Raw genomic sequence first — 18,162 nt, 5'->3', positions numbered from 1 at the left:
GATTTTGATTTAGATGTATATATGTTGAATGGAAATTTAGAATCAAGACCACTAGAATTTACAGATCGCTTTTTCGTAATGGGCCGTCGTGGCTATTCAACTTTTTTTCGGAAGGGAAATCGAACAAAAAATGTAACATCATGAGCTTTTGCAAATAGACAGTCTTCAATGTTTGCAAAAAACAGGAATCGCAGTTTGAGCCCGATATATCTAATACTACCAAGTACTAGCAAGACCTCCAGTTCTGCTGATGTAGTTCAAATTGATCCGAGGCTGACGGAATATGAGGTTTTTATCTTGGCTCTTTCACATCAATATTAGCGACATCGCCTTGTAAGAGAATTTGAAATGTACTAACTCTTTTTCGATGATAATGCTTCAAACTCTCGGCCTGTCAATGGAAACGCAAGATAACGATAATATGCAATTGGCGCCTTGATGCCTTGGTCACTTTTTGAATCCCGAACCAATCATATACTCTCCTGCGGATCCTTGTCAACATTGAACCTGATCCCTCTTATCCCCCCTCCCAGTTTTTCTCCTTTTCATATTATCATTCCAGTGGCCAGCCTTCGCCAAAATCAGTCTTTTATTCGCTAGCACCTCCGATTTACTTTTCGTTGAGCGGAAAAGAAAGTATCAATAGGTATATTCGCCCGGGGAGTTCACATTTCAAAATAGGCTCCACCCAAGTTGACATCGAAGGCTCCATCGAAACTTAGTTCATTTATGAGCCAAATGAGCCCGTAAAATGCTTTCAAATATGAATGCCATGGAAGAAATTATTTCTTGGGCTATTGATCAAGCTAGCGAGGGGCTCCGCGGCCTAAGTCTGAAGGCAAGCAAACATCCTGCTTTAATCTCCGGAGTCGGAAAATGACAACGCTCTAGATTCATGACAACCCAGAACTGTGTTATAAAGAATACAAAGCACATGATGCCATATGCAACTATCTCAGAAATGTTGGTCTAGAGGTGACTCCTGAAGTCTACGGTCTAGACACATCATTCCTTGCTGAATATGGCGAGGGGGAGAGGGTAGTCGACTTTTGCGCAGAATATGACGCTCTGTCAGTAATTGGGCACGGATGTGGCCATAACCTGATCGCAGTCTGCTCGGTGGCTTCATTTCTTGGTGTCGTCGCCGCAATGAAGCAAGCGAAGGTTTCCGGAAAGGTCCGCCTTCTCGGGACCCCCGCCGAAGAGGGAGGCGCAGGCAAAGTAAAGCTTATCGATGCAGGCGCCCTGAAAAGTACTATCGCATCATTAATGAGCCACCCAACACCTCATTTTCCTCATATATCTGCAGACTCAGCAGGTGTCGCATTTGGTACCACCTTGGCTGCTGCTGGATTTACAGCGGACTTCACTGGCAAGTCAGCGCATGCTGCACAGATGCCTTGGGCTGGTGTAAACGCTCTTGATGCGGCGTCACTAGCATATCAGGCAGTCGGTCTGCTTAGACAGCACATTAAGCCAACCGAGAGAATCAATATTATACTTCCCGAGGGAGGCACGGCACAAAACATAATCCCTGACAAGGCACGGATACGTTTCAGCGTGCGATCCGAAACATTAAAGGAGATGGACATTTTGCGGACCCGGGTTGAAAATTGTATGCAAGGTGCAGCACTGGCTACAGGCTGTGGGGTCGAAATAGCCTCGGAGTAAGATTCCATTTATCCCTTGCATATTGCTTCATCAGAATGATGACTCAATTTTTAGCAGAATGGTCCCATATGCAGAAATTCGACCGAATGAGACCCTGTGTACAGAGTTCGCCCGGTATATGAGTTCCAAGGGAATGGAATATCACTGCGACCTGCTAAAAAAGGACCTCGCCTCTTTCAGCACAGAAATGGGTATGTCTCGCTATTTAATATAAACTTTCAAGCTCTTTTCTGATAAATAATTAGGTAATGTTAGTTACGAGGTTCCTTCATTCCACGGACATTATTTTATTCCCACCCCTCCCGGAACTGCGATGCACACCGACGCATTCCGTGATGCTGCGAAGGCAGAAGAAGCGCACAGTATTACCATGTCGGTCAGCAAGGGAATGGCTGTTACTGCCCTCAGGGTTCTCATCGAGGACGATTTTGCGACAGAAGCGAAGAATAACTTCGAGAAAGATAAGAATTTGCGATAGAGTACCATACTATTTTTGATCGTACGAATGAAATGGATGTGTAATCGAACAACCGTAAATATTCTCTCTTCGTATTGAATTGCAAGCCAGCGACCGGGAAATGATTTAGCGGTAACACAGATTAGAGATTGATTGAATTAAATCTAATATCTAGCTGACGCATTGTAAGTCCAAAGGCAGATCTGAGTAAATATCTTGAGCTAAGTGCATATAGTGGGTAGTAATAAACAGGGTTGTGCGTCAAAAGTTACTATACTCAGGTTGCTTAATAGATCCGATCGGTAAGGTTAGCAGGCAATTCAATTCCATCCCAAAGATCAGCAAGCCAGTCGAGTGTAACTTGAGCCAACTGAGACTCGGCACCAATCTGGCAATGCTCGCCAGCACCGACATCAGTACGGAACAAGCAGTAGGTGCTTTGGTTGCCAAGAGCCTCGACCATCTCCTGGGCCTGGCCTGGTGCAGAGGTGTCATTCTCCCCCTCCCCAATGAATACAGGACAGGTGATATTTTGCAACACTGTAGCATTGGCAGTGAATGCAGGCAGCCTTCCGAACCAGTTGGAGGGGCTGTCAGTGTTGAAAGTGAAAAGGCCCTGGGAGATGGTCCAACGCGTGTGAGTTGATAGGGAGGCATTTGTCTCAAGTCCAAGCATGTATTTGTCGAATTCCGCATAATCTCCATTTTTATAGAGCGCGATGAGCTCAGTTGGAAGTTGAGTTGCGTATAGGGAATACAGATCGTTCATGGCGTCAACGGACAGCACGGCGGACAAACGGTGCTCGCGGGAAGCAGCAAGCGGGGCAAGGCCACCACCGAAAGAAATTCCAACGAGGGCAATTTGATCCATATCGACATCTGGACGGGTGGCGAGATAGTCCACGATTGGGGTGACGACGTTCCACCAGTCAGGAATAAAACCGAGGTTTTGTTCGCGAAGAACTGTGGGTTGGCCAGGTCCTTCATAAGTAATGACATTCCAACCACGCTCGAGGACCTCAATCCCCATTTCATGGTAGGAATCTTCCTGGGAGGCATCGTACCCTGTACCAATGATCACAGTGGGAACCTTCCCGGCACACTCTTGCCCTTTGAAGAATCGCACAGGGACTGTGAAATTCCCGTTTGGTACATTGGGACTGGTGGCTGAGAGGTTGGCTTTTTCACCGGGAATGGTTAGCAGAGCAGCGGCCTTGTCGAAGTCGGCGACTGAGATTGCACCCATTTTGTTGATTCTGGGGTCGGTGCGATTGGCATGGAAAAAGAATGGGGCGTTGCGGTAGTAAGTAGAGGAACGGAAGTATGCCTCGCGCGCTGAGACCGGGAAGCGAGTGGCGTTGACTCTGGCTGCTCGAGCGTGGATGGCATCTCCAAGGACTTTGAATTCTTTGTACCAGCTCTCGGAGTCTCCTGCAGTGATTTGGCTCGCAGCCCGTAGTACCTCGCCGGTTTGGGCACCTTGAATGTTGCTCATCGACAAGACGGTCTCTAAAACGAACGCGAACTCTGGATCGGTACTGAGCTGGAACATACTGCCGTTTGATGCGGCTACTTGGGCGAGCTGAGTGACGCGATATAATGTTAGTTGTGATCTGAATCGAAAGAAGAAATATGTTGCGACGAACCGTTGGCAGCACGAGCTGAGTGCCAAGCAAAGCGAGTGTTGTAAAACGCATGGTGGATAAAGTTTCAACACCAATATTGAGAGTGAGAAGAGCTGCGACAGGGAGGATTTCCAAATGAAAACACAAATGTGAAATGCGAGCCTGAAGATGAATATGAATAGTAGTATGAGTGGAATGACCGAAGGAGCCGGCGAGGGCAGGCCATTTTATATGTGAAATCCATTCAATCACTCCGAGTCCTTGATGCTAAGAAAATAATTTAGAGTAACGAGATATATTCCCAACCTGGTACTCACTGCGAAACATGATGATGATGGCCGGAAAGTGAGAGCCTAAAGTAAGCTGAGCGGGACCCTGGAAGACGTGGCCAAATTTGAGCAAATGACAGGAGCTGTTCGTGAGATGTGGATCTTAACTTTGAGCTTGTGTGCGGTCCGGAATAGATGTCGACCTGGTTACCCCATTAGGTTTAGCGCAGGGTCCACTCCGCATGCATCGCCACATAATTGAGTTTAGGCCATTACCACCACCATGCCATCTTTAGATTACTTTACGTGGAAAATTCAAGATCTTTTGCGTGTACCTATATGGGACGTTTATCTACTTTTCCCCACTTAATTGCTTCTAAGTTTCGAAGATCACCCCTAATCTTCGTGATAGCAGGACGTTTCAATCTTAACTTACAGTGAACTCCGAGTCCCGGTCATTTTGGTATATCTAGACGGAGTGATTTCCAGATTGTTCTGTTCTCAAACTTCCCTAACCAAGGGGAAGGGGTTTTTCTGGTCTTATTTAAATTATTCCATACCTGTCTCTCATGTTCAATCGAACATTCTCATCAAAGAAAGAAAATCCAAAAAGAATGAGACAACATCATGAAAGAGTGCTGTGTACAACCTGATAGTTGAAAAGAATATCAAAACGCTGAAGGGAACTAAAAGGGAATATCACCATATATACTCACAACTGAAGACGAATGAAGAAGTAAAATGGCAGAAGGGCTGTATGCGAAAGCTTGGGTTCAAGCCTCATCTTTCAATGTTCCTAAACAAAGGCTTGGGCTAGATGGGGCAAGGCTAAGCTATCACAAGATTTGGATTCATTCCATCTCATACTCTTCTAAACTTGGATATAGGCCTCGTATGGAAAATTTCATGGTAAGCCCCTAGCCAATCATTAGGTGCTTGAAAGATTCTTTTTGGGGATCATCCTAGCTTCATATTACATCTTGTAGATGACAAAGATACGCATGTAAACTTTGAGAGCCTTGGCTTGGGTCATTCAGAGCCACGTTTGAGGAGAAGCATTAATAGAACATCTTGTTTTGATTGGGGCCAAAAATAGGAGCGACATGACTATCTGGGAATTTGCTGACCAAATGGGGGCCGAAAAAGCGCCAATTTCCAAACTCTTCCAGTAATTCTCTAGCACTACTACCGATAGGCACAGCAGTATCATGGATTTAATGACGATCTGATATGTTTATCGATCAAGACAAGTGCTGGAAACCTTCAGGGCTCTTTTAAGTCGAAAACACTATTCTCTTCCTCAATTAGCCCCTTTTCTCCCTTACCACTGCAGAATAAGACAATTATTTACTAATGCTGGTTATCAAATTTCACTAGTATACATTTCTTGATGTCTTCACCATTTGCCCTTCACAGACAATCGGCCAACCTTAAAACATCCTGAGTCTAGATAACCTTGAATTATGCATACAATTCTCGATAGAGAGTATTGGGGCAATACATTGAAGTCTGGTACAGATGAGTTGCTCACGGGTATCCTTGTGACATTGCTGCCATGGCTGACTGGGACACCATTTCTATCGGGCGAAGCGATATCCACATTCCAAATACAGCCAATATTAGCCAGGTCCTTTTGCGGAAACTTGATATAGCTATCACTAGTGATAAAAACATCATCCCATCGATAGACTTCAGATTGATATCGCAAAATTCAAGGGTTTTCCAAGGTTTTGTGAATCCATGCAAACATGCTTCTCGTCAGATCCTGGAGAGCGCCAGTCTGGCAATGATAACCAGCCGTCCCGTTAAACTGATGCAGGGTAGCCTTCTCGCCTAGGGCCTTCTTGAGCGGCACGGCCTGTCCTGGGGTCAAATCATCATATTCACCATCACCGACAAAGACTGGCATATCAATTTTGTCAACAACATCCTTCAGTCGGTACTGTTTACTCTGGGTGAGAAAATCAGATGGCGAGTGTGTGTAGAATGACCAGAGACCTTGGTCCAGACCCCAGGCGGCATTCGTGGAGAGTCTGCCTGATTTTCGCAACGAAAAGAGCTCTTTGTCGAATTGTGTGTAGTTACCAGCATCATATATATCCAGGAGCTTGGATGGCAATTGCTGCGTGAAAGAAGCATATAGATCCCATACTCCGGGAACAAGAACTACTGCAGCCAGCCGCTTCTCAAAAGCCGCTGCCCGGGCTGCTAGATAGCCACCCATCGAGTTTCCGACAAGTACAACCTGATCTTTGTCCACGACATCCGCCTTTGCAGAATGAAGATAATCCACTACTGGAGTGACTACCTTCTCCCAATCTGGAATGAAACCAATATTTTGCTTTCGACGCACTGTGGGTTGGCCAGGACCTTCATAGGTGATACAATTCCATCCACGCTCCAATGCCTTGGCGACAAAGTAGTGGTAGGAGTCTTCTTGTGCTGCATCGTATCCGTTTCCAACCACCAAAGTTGGCAACTTGCGGTTTTCGCTATTCGGTGCACCGAACCAGATAGCTTCAACTGTGAAATTTCCCTCCCTAGCAGGGATGAGAACGCGCTTACCGGGGACTGGCAATGCAGCTATGGCCTTGTTGAAAGCTGCAGTCTGCTCTGCCCATAGGCTGTTGATGAGTGGGTTGCTCCAGTTGCCATGAAGGTAGAAGTCTGTGCGACGGAAGTAATGGGAGGCTGAGAACCAGGTGTCTCTGACATTGATAGGATCGTAAGCATTTTCGGGATTGTCTGCCTGGGCTTTTGTGTCTCTGGCTAGCTTGTGGTATTCTTTGCTGTAGGATGCCATATCACCGGCTTTGATGTTTTTGGCTACGCCCAGAACAGGGTCGATATCTGATCCTCCAGTGAGAGAGTTGCCGAGCGCAATAAGAAACTGGAAGTTGAATGCGGAGTCTGTACTCAATTGTAGAGTGGGCTCACTGTCGGAGCTGTTGGCTGCAAGTCCTGAACAAGAGTAGAGCAATGCGGCCACGAGAGGGCCGGCATATGTAGACAGCTTCATGGGGAAGAACAAAAATGAAAAGAATAACTATTTTCGTCGATGGATCAAATGATGTTCGATTGTGACTTGGCAGATCCTGACATTTTTGATCGTAGTGACTTCAAGATGTTCCTCTTATATACCTTCGGCTGCTTTTTGATCGAACAAGGCACCAGAATATCCAGGACATAACTGTCTATAGATTCTGCAAGCCAAGTATCAAACTGAGTATAAGGTTTGCGATCCAGTATTTTTACTGGAAGATTGATGGGTGAGGCTTACTCCACATGCACAGGTCTGCTGGGCTGTGATGTCGATCATGGCTTGATGATCGACGGCTGACCTTCCTTCCATGGAAGCACAGCCGCACTAGTCCCGATCGGGTGCATTTTTTGCGACTGGTGGCCGCCTAGCTCCACTTACACCGACATCTACTTATTGTCAAAGGGTCCAAACCTTCTAAATTTTTAATTAATTTCCTTCCAACCGAAGTCCTTGTCGCAAAAGACCTACTCTTTTCGAAAGAACAAAATCCCACAATGGTCAACCGTGGGCGCTCGGGTGGCTGCGCTACATGCAAGCAAAGACGTGTGAAATGTGACGAAACCAAACCAAAATGCCGATCGTGCCAGCGACTCGGATTTGGCTGCGAATACAAGACAAAATATGCCAATTTGAAGTTTAGAGACCAGAATTACCGGTTCCATAGGACCGTCGCAACTATGCCGCGATCTGTGGCAGTGCCGGACACTTCCGTTCCATTCTTTCTTCAGCATTATGCGAGCATGGGCCGCCAATTATCCTCAGCGCGAGGCTTCTACGAAGTCTTGATTCCAGTCTACTCTTCACAATCCCAAAACTCAGCACTTAGTCTAGCAGTTTCAGCTCTTGCCTCAAAGGTTCTGTCTTTGTGGCGTTGTGACGATTCCCGGCTACCCCGGGAAAATTATACCCGGGCTGTCAATCGTCTTCGTAGCACAATCCAGCACCGCGATGAATGTGGGAATCCGGCGACTAGCCTGGCAATCCTGTCCCTGCAGATATACGAAAATATTTCTTCTGTATACGGTCTCCGCCCAGGCACACGGGTGCATTATGACGGTGCAGTGTCGTTGCTCCCATTTATACATTCCGATTCTACAAATCGCGTCACGAACGCCTATGTTCGCAGATTTATCCTTCACACTGAGATTTGCTCAGCCATGCGCGAAGAGCGCCCTCTACAGGAAAGTGTGCGCCCATGGCTTGAATTCAAAAATCGAGCAGATGCACCGCAGAATCTAAGCTCTGTACTCGACAACATCGGTGCATCTGTTGCCGAATTACAAGCGAGATACGTGCAGCTATCACGAAATGATAATATCATGCCATCATTCTCAGATCTGAGAGAAATCACGACGGAGGCAAAATGCATTGAGGACAGGCTGCTCACCTGGGCACGAAATGTGCCAGAGCATTGGCATGCGCTGAAAGTCACAAGCGGGAAAGACATCGATCAGTCAATTCCCGCTTATCTCTCTACTTGTGAGATCTACTCTTCTTGTTCTGTGGCCACACTGTGGAATTTCTGGCGCGTTCAACGCCTCTTGATAGTTAAGATTGCCATCGGCTCGCTCAATACAATCTCGACGCGTGGCACCGATTGTCCCGGAAGCAATGAAACACTCCCAGTGAATGATTATTTTGTCGGGTATATCAATACTTTCCAAAGCCTAATGGACTCAGTGTGCTACAGTGTTCCCTTCTACCTTGGTAATCGAATAAGGCCACTGAATATTACCGACTTTGACGATCCGGAGATTCTGTTTCCCAGTTGTGACTTCTTCATTCACAAGGGCGAGGGTCCATTCGATGAGAAAATAACGGGACCACAATCTTCGAGAGATGAATACAGACGCCACCTTCACGCGCAAGGACCCTGGCACGTCTTGACTCCACTCATCCGCCTGCTGACATTCTTCTTGGATGATTGTGGGCAGCTGTTGGCGACCTTCCTTAGGTCAGGGCAAATAGAGTGGATCCGTGAGCAATTGTTGCGTGTCACTACTTTGCTTCATCTCCCATCCCAGACTGGTGAATTTAATGAAAAGTTGCAGCTCTCAAACTTATTGCCACAAGGTTCAGACGGTACTCGAGTTGAGCGTCTTGCACAGGACATTAGACAAGGCTTGACCTTTATGAGTGGACCCTGAGCGACATCAGAAGTTGGTACAAGAAAGTTCATAAGGGCCTCGATACGATTTTCAATCGCCATGGGCTCACTCGACGCCGTTGAAACGTCCCAATCAACACGAACGAGACCATTTACTAGAGGAAGAATAATAATGTTCTACTATACTAGGTAAGGCTAAATGACATGAGCTGTCCCGAAGTTCCCTGATTGATATACAATTCAACTAATCAATATTATCTTCGAGTCTATAAATAGACATCAATCAGGCATCGACCAGGCATACACTGCCGAATTGCGTTAGAAAGGTCTTGGCAGGATTAGCCCCTCAACTAGGCCCCTAGGCGATCGGAAACATTGCTAACACATAATGACGCATGGCCACGATTATGTTCTCACGCTTCCAGAGTCTCCCTACAGAGCTCCGACTTCAAATCTGGCGTGAAGCTATGCCGCCGAGTCTCGAAAAGCCACTGTACTTTTATAAAAAGGGATGTTGGCAACCACATCGCCTAACCGAAGGTGACAATGGCTACTACCCTGACAACGAAGAGCTTCATTTGGAAATGAGCTTCTTTCATGATCGCCTAGACCCTCTTCATTTGGATGTCCCACTTTATTCTGTGAGCCACGAGGCACGCAGATTTGCTCTGGAGTGGATTGCTAGGCAGGGACTGGAAACTCGCTTTGATGACGAACACCAGTCCATATTCCTTATCCGGCCATTCGACCCCCAGTCAAGTGTACTTTATGTTCCAAAGATAACATGGATTGAATTTCTTTGTGAAGAGAGCTATCGACTATTCGATGAAGACCTTTTGGGTAGAAGCGTCGGTTGTAATATCGCGCCCATCACGTGCCTTGCCGTGCCACACGATGTGATTATAGATGAGTCAGACGGTGTACTGGCTGAGTTACTTGATGAGTATAGAATTTATAAGATATTCGTTCTTCTTGGTGCTCAATCAGATGGTACTTGGCAGGACCTGAAGGATGTCAAGCCTCAGGAGGGGTGGGAGTTGGAGACAGATGTTCAGTGGCCGATTTTCTCATGGACTTTTGACAGCAAAAGCTTTCAGTGGGGGAAAGCAGAAAGAAACATCAGCGAATATCCCTTATTTGATAGATTGCAGAAATCCAATTCGAAATTGAGTGCAAAGCTGCTGGATAAAAGACAAGAACGATTCGATATTGTTCCTGCTGTTGCTGTGAGAAACTGAAGTGAATTGGCAAGATACACAATGAAATCCTACCACACAACTTAGTGAATGTAATCCGGTTCTCATGTCAACTGCGTTATTTTTGTGCAGATACAAAAGCTACTCAGCGCCACATAGGTATAGATTGATTACAATGCTCGAGGCTACTTTAGAATAACGACAATCACACCTGTTGGTAAACAATCAATTATGAATCAGATTCAAGGATACCAGCTTTGAACCCTGATGTGAGTAGTTGACATATTAGGCGGCTACTTACAACGTGACAGCTGGGTTCCAATTTCGCACACCTTCCTTGGCTGTGAGTACCACCGAATCAAAAGCCTTCAATAACCACCGGCAACGAGATACAAAATTATCAACGCAAAGTAAAAAAAAAAAAAAAAAAAAATAGTAATAAGTACTAGTCTGTCGATAGCCACCTAGCGCCCACGGCTGCCGATGGTTTGGGCGTGGGTAGCTGGCCACTCTACTCAGCCCATCTGAAGAATCCCACCGCTATTCTTACGCCATTCCATATCGGTATATTAAAACACAGTAATAAAATCACATGTCCCACCATGCGCCCCAAATCAACACCTCTCTCGCACCTTATTGCGACGCCGACTCCCAGGGTTATTGGATATGCAGACATGTAAGTGCGCCACCGTGGACTGAGTGGGGGTGTGGAGCTCGAAGTGAGCTGGGGCGGACCAGGACAGTGAGCCGCTAAAAACCCAACTGCCAGTAAGCCACTGTCATCCTCAAGTGCTTCCCGTCGCATTCATCCCGCCCCATGCGTCTCAATTTGATATTCGTTCACTATGTCCTTATCTCGTCTGCCTTTCGAAATAATATTGGCCATAGCCAATGGACTTCAGACGAAAGACTGTAATGCGCTTCTCCAATGCGATTCTCACCTCTACCACTTGTTAAACCACCACCTCTATTATCGCAATACGCACCATGAAAATGCCTCCTCATTGTTTTGGGCAGCTGAATCCAGGAATACGGCCACACTCAATCACGTACTGGCTACTAGCATCAGTGTGCAATGGAAATCGAATTATAACTCGGATATGGCTGAAAGCTCACCTCGGCGGGCACACGTGCACCTGCCATCGCAAATAGAAAGGCCAAAGGCTCATCCAATATCGGATGCAGCAGCAAATGGGCACTCTGAGGTTGTTACTAGATTACTTGATCTTGGGGTCGATATTGATTATAGAGATCATATGGGTCGGAGTCCGCTGATGCTTGCAGCACGCAGAGGCTATCTCTCTTTGGTTGAGAAGCTCGTGAAGGAAGAGGCTTCTCTTGAATCAGCGATATGCATTTTTTCCGGCCCATTGATCATGCAGCAAATGAAGGCCATCATGGGATCGAAGACTACATACTCCAAATATTATACGACCGTCTCGACCTTGAGTATCCACATCCATCTCAAAACCCGGTCCCCAAAGAACATCTTTACTTGATGCTGAGAAGTGCCGCGACGATAGGCGAGGAGGATCGCGTCGAGTCTCTCCTCAATGAAGATGGAGTCGACATTTACCTTCAGCATCCGCGGGGATATGACACCGTCCTTGTCGCTGCAATTAAGCTCGCCCCTTGTCCATTGAGCATGGCTAGACTTTTGTTGAAGAGAGGTGCCGATCCCGTGTTAAAAGGACTAGCCCCGAGACAAAATGGAATTGCAGACTCGTGTGCCGCCCTGAATGCTGTTCAAGTCGCCCTTCAAAGAGATGAGAGTTATAGTCTCCTTCAACTGTTGCTCGAATATAATTTGAAGGAACCAGATGTCGTAGCAGGTTTGTTGATGGCAGCCAGCCCAAGCAAAATAGCAGAAGTTTGATTCTCCTAGATAGCGGTGCAGATCATTCAGATTTGGACATCATCGCAACGATGTCCGATTCTCAAGTCATTACTGATCGAGTCCTTCAACGGGGGATTACCCCCGTTCCTCGTCCTGATGCCCCTCAAATCACTATTCCAGGCGTCTCACTCGAACAGTATGAAATTGTGCAGCTTGAGCAAATGCGACTTCCACGAAGGTAACTAAAGCGAATGTTGCGTGGTTAAAAATATAAATAACTGAATATGTTTCAAGTTCAAGTTGTTTCTTAATCCTCACGAGTTGGAAGTACACCGCCAAAGCCAGAAGCTCTATAAACCTGAGCTTGGGTCCCTCCAGACTCAGCTTCGACTTTTGGCGACGAAAGATGGCGCCAATAAAAACAAGATAACTCCTGCATTTCTATAAGTATTTTTACTGGTACTAGTAGTATCTGAAATCAATACTGCATAGTACTAGTACCACCCGAATGGACGCTACCTGGCTAACTGAAGATCTGGAGACACATTGCTGCTTTCAAATGCTGGCTTTTCCTATATAGAAATTTTGACACACATTTTTCGATTCGAAACCTAAATGTGGACGATATCAGAAAAAGAAATACTAGTAGCACTTGAGCACTTGAGCACTTGAGCACTTGAGTCCCCCAGGTATGACGAGAGCATTGGATGTCAGGCAACATTCCAATGGTCCTGAAGTGACGGACTTCCAGCTTGGTAGTCACTGGCTTCACTGGCTTAATTTAACGAAGGATCTACACCTCGTCACTGGAGGGATTGGAGCAGTTCCCCGCTTTACCTATCACTGCCCAATTGCACTGTGAAAAATAGGCACCTAGAAAAATTCATGTCAGTTGTAAAACCATTTATGATTTGAACTCAAAAATATCGATGACGTTGTCACCCAAAGGTTAGGGTCGCTGAAACCTCCGACTGAAACAGAAGCTGTCAGGACGAAGCAGTTTTAGGATTTGGGATAGACGCTTTTGATCTGTTCGATACCCTCACGAGACCAAGGACTTGCAATGTCGATGTTTGCAACCCTCGCATAATCTGCTATTATACGGGGGCCCCGTCCTTTTCGAGTAAATTGGTCGATCGACTTCAACTCCATGCCACTTCTTGATCCGATATACAACTCGTTCCGTATAAGAATCATCAAGAATAGGCCTGCTTAATCGTTACAGCCTTTGCATCTCTGATGATATATCCTAGCATTGTATTTCCCATCAAGGTAGAGCCGTAAAGTGACCACGATTTTTTTGCTTGACCAACCGCTTAAATTGCACTCTTGACTGTGACATAAAAACCGACCCATAACATGTGTGTCGTAGCTATGCGGGCAGCCTTCCGTATCATCAATAGAGCGGAAAGCCACAGAGATGTCTTTATCAGCCAGCATCTGCAACACGTTTATATGAAGCGTTGGAAATAATGACCATGGTTTCATGGGCTTTGCTCTCTTTCGACCTTGATGTGGCATGCTCTCGGTATCAAAGGTATTGGAATGGAGTATGGAGGAGGTGATTTTAAATTCAATGCCTCAAAAGATCTATCTTATGAATTTAAAACAGACTAGTGGTCTCCGAAATCAATACGCAGTTTGGTAAACTATCTTCCCTGGGAAAGATTATTGTCAGAGTCTACAGTGGATCTCTAGCCACTTCGGTTAAAGAATTTCTGCAAGGGCTGGGATGGATTGTTTTAATGGGCGACAAAGAACTCTACCTGGAAGTGCTGAAGTCAATAATTAAAATAGTTCTTTGCTCATCAAGCTCGAGATGCCTTTAGTTTAGAGTAATCCCAGTCTCATAACCCCACCTAAATGGCATTATTTTTTTCGATCTGTGAAGAATAGTTCAAGCAACAGTTGCTTCAGCTCTCGATTAAAATGACCATATCCTGTCTTTGGCTGAGAAGTGCCTTATGTTCCTCTTTTGAGCAAAGAAAGCCTTCGAACCACGTCGCAGGTCTTGTAAAGCCCTACTCCTCCTGATGCTTATACCGTAGAAGATAGTTGATGGTCTCATTTTTAACCAGGCAAATGGTGACTATATACATTGGTTCTTTAAAAAATAGATCAACAAGCAGTCTCGAAATAGCACCGTGGAACAAACGAGCTCGGGATATCCACATGTTCCAAGCGATTCATGATACACGTATATTTACCCCCGAACTTGGCGGTAAGGAATGGAAAAAAGTATGTCTGTGTTGGCTCCTTGTTAAGTTCCTAATGTTTCCCACTTTTGTAGATACTAGCCTCTACTCTACTGCCTGTGTATGTCTAGGATGGAATTGTTCTCTCGCGCGTCTTCGGAAGCCCTAAGGATGCTTTTGGGTAGAAATACTGTTACTTTGAGACGTCTACTATCTTTTTTCAATTCTCGTACGATTGCCGTGAAGTCAACCTGTAAGAAATCCAGCATCTGGCTCTCAGTTCGGACCAATCCGTTCATATTTATCGAAGGCCAGTTGTAAGCGTGCACGATCAATTTCGAAGCACAAAATTCGGCTATTGTAGGATCCAATGACCAGCCTATTACCATTCGTGGCATAAAAACGTGGTTTGAAGTCAAATGGTACTCGAAGTATCGGGGATGATCTATAGTATATATATCTACTGGCCTCTGGCCTAGAGACCTCATACTGACTGTAAGTCAATGTTCTTGCTGGCTGATTATATGTAATTAATCTAGATAGTGCCAATATTTGTGAACTACCTTGAATTATCTGACTATCCTAAGTTGATGATTTGGTCGAGGGCCTTGATCTCCTTCGATAGATGGAACTTGAGAAGGTGACTGAATATCTTACCAAAGAATGCTGAGTCTTTAAGATATTCAGGAATATCCACATGACAAAACTAGTACAAATCTATGCTCCTGCCATTGGTATCTTTAGTAAACCTCGCTGTCATTTTACTTGTATTGGTTGTTTTCTGAGGTGCATCGGCATAAGGAGTCTCGTTGAAGATAATTCATGGATCTGCTCCTCTAGTTTCTCCTCGGGCTTGAGCTTTTGCCTTACGTTCAAGCTCCTTTTGGACACTCCGAGCATATTCCACACCAAATCCATGATTGAAGACTTCTCGAATATCTTCCAGATTCATTCCTTTAACTTCGGGATAGACGAAATAAACCCCGCTGAGACCGTATTCATCAATGTATGGCCAATTTCTAGGACGGGGCGTGGTACTTACGTCCAACCGATGAAGCACAAGGCAGCATAAAACCCGAATGCACCTGATGGAGTTGTATTATCCATCTGTGTTAGAAACGTCGAGGCGACGATGATATTAGTGCCCCAACAGGTGCAGGTCATCTGCAAAATGCGTGAACATCAACATATTAGGTAAGACTTGATGTAGGTTGCATACCATCAGTGTACCAAGAGTGCGAATTTCGATCGGAAAGAACTCGCTAGAAACCCATGCCAAGTTCCCAATGCCAAGCGAGTAGAAAACAACAAAAATGATCATCGATGCCAGAACTAGATATGCGGGCCAGCCGATATTTGTTGTTTCTAAGGTAAGATCTGGTAGAGTCGGAATAGAATGGAATCCTATCGCAGCGATAACCAGAAACGCAGCCTTCCCGTTGTCAGCTGGAGAAGGGTAAAGGATTAGGTTAGATCGTTAACTTACCATGCCCCACATGGTAGCAAGAAGGATGAATCGTCGTCCAAATCGATCAATCAGTAGGAAATATATAAAGGTGCAACCAAGCCCCGTTCCTGCAATGATTTTTCCTACGGCAATAGGGTTTGTGAATCCAACAATGCCGAAAAGAGTCGATGAATAATACATCAATGTGTTGTATCCCGTAAATTGTTGCATACCCATCAGCCCACAGGCCGCTACCAGAGCACGTAAATTGGCAGGTACCGTGTACATTTGTTTCATCTGTCGCCAGAATTCTCCCTCTCCAGAAAGCACAAGAGCTTCGTCAACATCAATGGTCATGCGTTGCACTTTCTGCTGAAATTGCAGATCCGATCCTCTAGGAAAGACCTTTGCGACTACTTTAGTGGCTTCTTCGCTTTTCCCTTGGTAGATCAGCTGCCGTGGTGACTCGGGGCAAAACTGGAGACAAACTCCTAGGACAAGGGCTGGGACAGCTCCTAATCCTACCATGTATCGCCATCCATGGGAGGTATTAGCGAGGAAGCACCGACGCCGTACGCAATCAGCTGCCCTCCAGTAATAGACATGTTGTCTATCCCAATCATGCGCCCTCGGTACTTTGCTGGAGACACTTCGGCAATATAAAGCTATTATAATTTAGCTTAATCATTCGGCTTGTAAAGCGGATGGGTTTGTATAACACACTGGAATGATCATAGCTGCCGACCCCACTCCAAGGCCTATGACGAAGCGTCCAATCGTCATCTGTATGAGACTGTAGGCACATGCTTGTAAGACTGCACCAATGACAAAAACAATACAGCCAATAAATATTGCTGGTTTTCTTCCATATATATCTGCAGAACAGCCTGCTGCTAAGGCACCAAGGAAAGCACCATCAGAAGTTATGCATGTGATTAACTCTTTCTGGCTGGAAATAAGTTCATGGCCTAGATCATCACCGATAACAACTAGAACTGCAGATATGATTCCTGTATCATATCCTACAGTGGAGAATACTAGGTTAATTGATGGCATATAAAGGAAGTATTATTGGATAGCACCAACCGAACAAAAAGCCGCTCACGCCGATGGTAATCGAGACAAGCCAGGTAAAATAGCCTGGTTGGGTATCCTCAATCGTGTCTAGCGATTGGCTCGGTAAGCTGTCTTTGGTGTCTACGACATGCTTCGTCTCTAACTTGGCTTCCATATCCTCTTTGGAGGCTGTTTTCGAGCTAGGTGTCATTGTATAGACTTCAGTCTGAGAAGATGAAATTCCCGAATTGGTTTTGCCACAAATGGTTGGGGCTAAAATCTGGTTTGATCAAAGCCAGTTTGGGGGTGGAAAGACGTATTTAAATGCTCTAGTCTTTAAGAAGCGCCGCAAATCGGGCTTCCATGGATGTCGATCTGCCTACAGGAATGAAATCCAACCCACAGCAATTGAATGCCATTTTTCTGCCAAACTAAATTGAGTTCGGCCTGGTACGTCGGATCTTAGGTTAGAGTTGCGGGGTAAAACCGGGGAAAGCGAGGTGTTTTGCCCCTTTCACCAGGGAGGGCAGAAATCCCCGCCTCTTTGCGATTGCGGGGCTCGTGGAGGCAAAACAACCCTCACTTTATCAAGACTGGATCCCTGGTGTACTAGCTAGGTCTATAATGGCCTTTTTTGACTCCTTTGATTGATCGAAACACTTCCCGCATAACTAAGTGCACCCGGTCTGTCGGGAAAGACGCGCGTGCTAACAGGATGCCGACCCTGACTGTATCACCATGGTGAGGTATCGAGTCCATTTTATTTTAATTTATATTCTGATATATCAAAATAACTTGCATATTGTTTAAAGAGCTCGCTGACGATTGGTTGGTTCTTGAGTAGCCACCCTTGCCGAAGTAAGTCTGACATTGTCTCCGAAATAGCTGTCGGGTATTGACGAAAACTAAGAGCGACATATGAAATGTCGGTAGAATTTATGGAATCCGGAGTTACTGGAGATCAAATTCTCATTATATCAAAAGGCAATGGGGCAAACCCCGCTTGCTCGCGGTGTCGCCGTCTGGGCAAGGATTGCAGCTTTCCAGGACCGGCGATACGGAATGGCGGGCAAGGGTTGGATTTCGCCGATGTTCAGCCCTGGATGAGCATATCTGGAACTAGTGAGTCTTGGCTTTTTGACACCTAAGTTATGAGAACAAGACATTGATGAAACGGCCGGCGCCATACCCCCAGACCTTCGATTTATTGACGAGCCTTTGGGCATTGCACATTATTATGGGCATATTTTACCGCCTGC

General features: G+C 45.7%; 7 protein-coding genes across 7 annotated transcripts; 4 read left to right on the top strand and 3 right to left on the bottom strand.

Moving 5' to 3' along the window:
* Positions 1-1,149: 1,149 nt before the first annotated feature.
* Positions 1,150-2,149, top strand: N7478_011921 (uncharacterized protein; the record flags this gene model as incomplete). Its single annotated transcript, XM_056928135.1, has 3 exons — positions 1,150-1,667; positions 1,729-1,862; positions 1,917-2,149. The coding sequence occupies 3 exons, from the start codon at positions 1,150-1,152 to the stop codon at positions 2,147-2,149; spliced, it is 885 nt and encodes a 294-aa protein (XP_056773862.1).
* A 265-nt stretch (positions 2,150-2,414) lies between these two features.
* Positions 2,415-3,680, bottom strand: N7478_011920 (alpha/beta hydrolase family protein; the record flags this gene model as incomplete). Its single annotated transcript, XM_056928134.1, has 1 exon — positions 2,415-3,680. One exon carries the CDS (start codon positions 3,678-3,680, stop codon positions 2,415-2,417), a length of 1,266 nt encoding a protein of 421 aa, XP_056773861.1.
* A 2,053-nt stretch (positions 3,681-5,733) lies between these two features.
* Positions 5,734-7,041, bottom strand: N7478_011919 (alpha/beta hydrolase family protein; the record flags this gene model as incomplete). The annotated part of the gene is made up of 1 exon (XM_056928133.1): positions 5,734-7,041. One exon carries the CDS (start codon positions 7,039-7,041, stop codon positions 5,734-5,736), a length of 1,308 nt encoding a protein of 435 aa, XP_056773860.1.
* A 518-nt stretch (positions 7,042-7,559) lies between these two features.
* N7478_011918 (Zn(II)2Cys6 transcription factor domain-containing protein) lies at positions 7,560-9,212 on the top strand (the record flags this gene model as incomplete). Its single annotated transcript, XM_056928132.1, has 1 exon — positions 7,560-9,212. The coding sequence occupies one exon, from the start codon at positions 7,560-7,562 to the stop codon at positions 9,210-9,212; it is 1,653 nt and encodes a 550-aa protein (XP_056773859.1).
* A 367-nt stretch (positions 9,213-9,579) lies between these two features.
* On the top strand, positions 9,580-10,410 carry N7478_011917 (uncharacterized protein; the record flags this gene model as incomplete). Its single annotated transcript, XM_056928131.1, has 1 exon — positions 9,580-10,410. The coding sequence occupies one exon, from the start codon at positions 9,580-9,582 to the stop codon at positions 10,408-10,410; it is 831 nt and encodes a 276-aa protein (XP_056773858.1).
* Positions 10,411-11,719: 1,309 nt separating this feature from the next.
* On the top strand, positions 11,720-12,244 carry N7478_011916 (uncharacterized protein; the record flags this gene model as incomplete). Its single annotated transcript, XM_056928130.1, has 1 exon — positions 11,720-12,244. One exon carries the CDS (start codon positions 11,720-11,722, stop codon positions 12,242-12,244), a length of 525 nt encoding a protein of 174 aa, XP_056773857.1.
* Positions 12,245-15,220: 2,976 nt separating this feature from the next.
* N7478_011915 (general substrate transporter) lies at positions 15,221-17,114 on the bottom strand (the record flags this gene model as incomplete). The annotated part of the gene is made up of 7 exons (XM_056928129.1): positions 15,221-15,386; positions 15,443-15,564; positions 15,620-15,832; positions 15,887-16,280; positions 16,373-16,512; positions 16,571-16,605; positions 16,934-17,114. 7 exons carry the CDS (start codon positions 17,112-17,114, stop codon positions 15,221-15,223), a joined length of 1,251 nt encoding a protein of 416 aa, XP_056773856.1.
* Between the last annotated feature and the right edge of the window lie 1,048 nt (positions 17,115-18,162).

The sequence above is a fragment of the Penicillium angulare genome (assembly GCF_028827245.1).
Source record: "Penicillium angulare strain IBT 27051 chromosome Unknown utg000009l_segment0_segment0, whole genome shotgun sequence".
Lineage (NCBI taxonomy): Eukaryota > Fungi > Ascomycota > Eurotiomycetes > Eurotiales > Aspergillaceae > Penicillium > Penicillium angulare.
The sequence above is the reverse complement of the archived record's forward strand: the minus strand, read 5'-3'. Positions and strand labels throughout refer to the sequence as shown.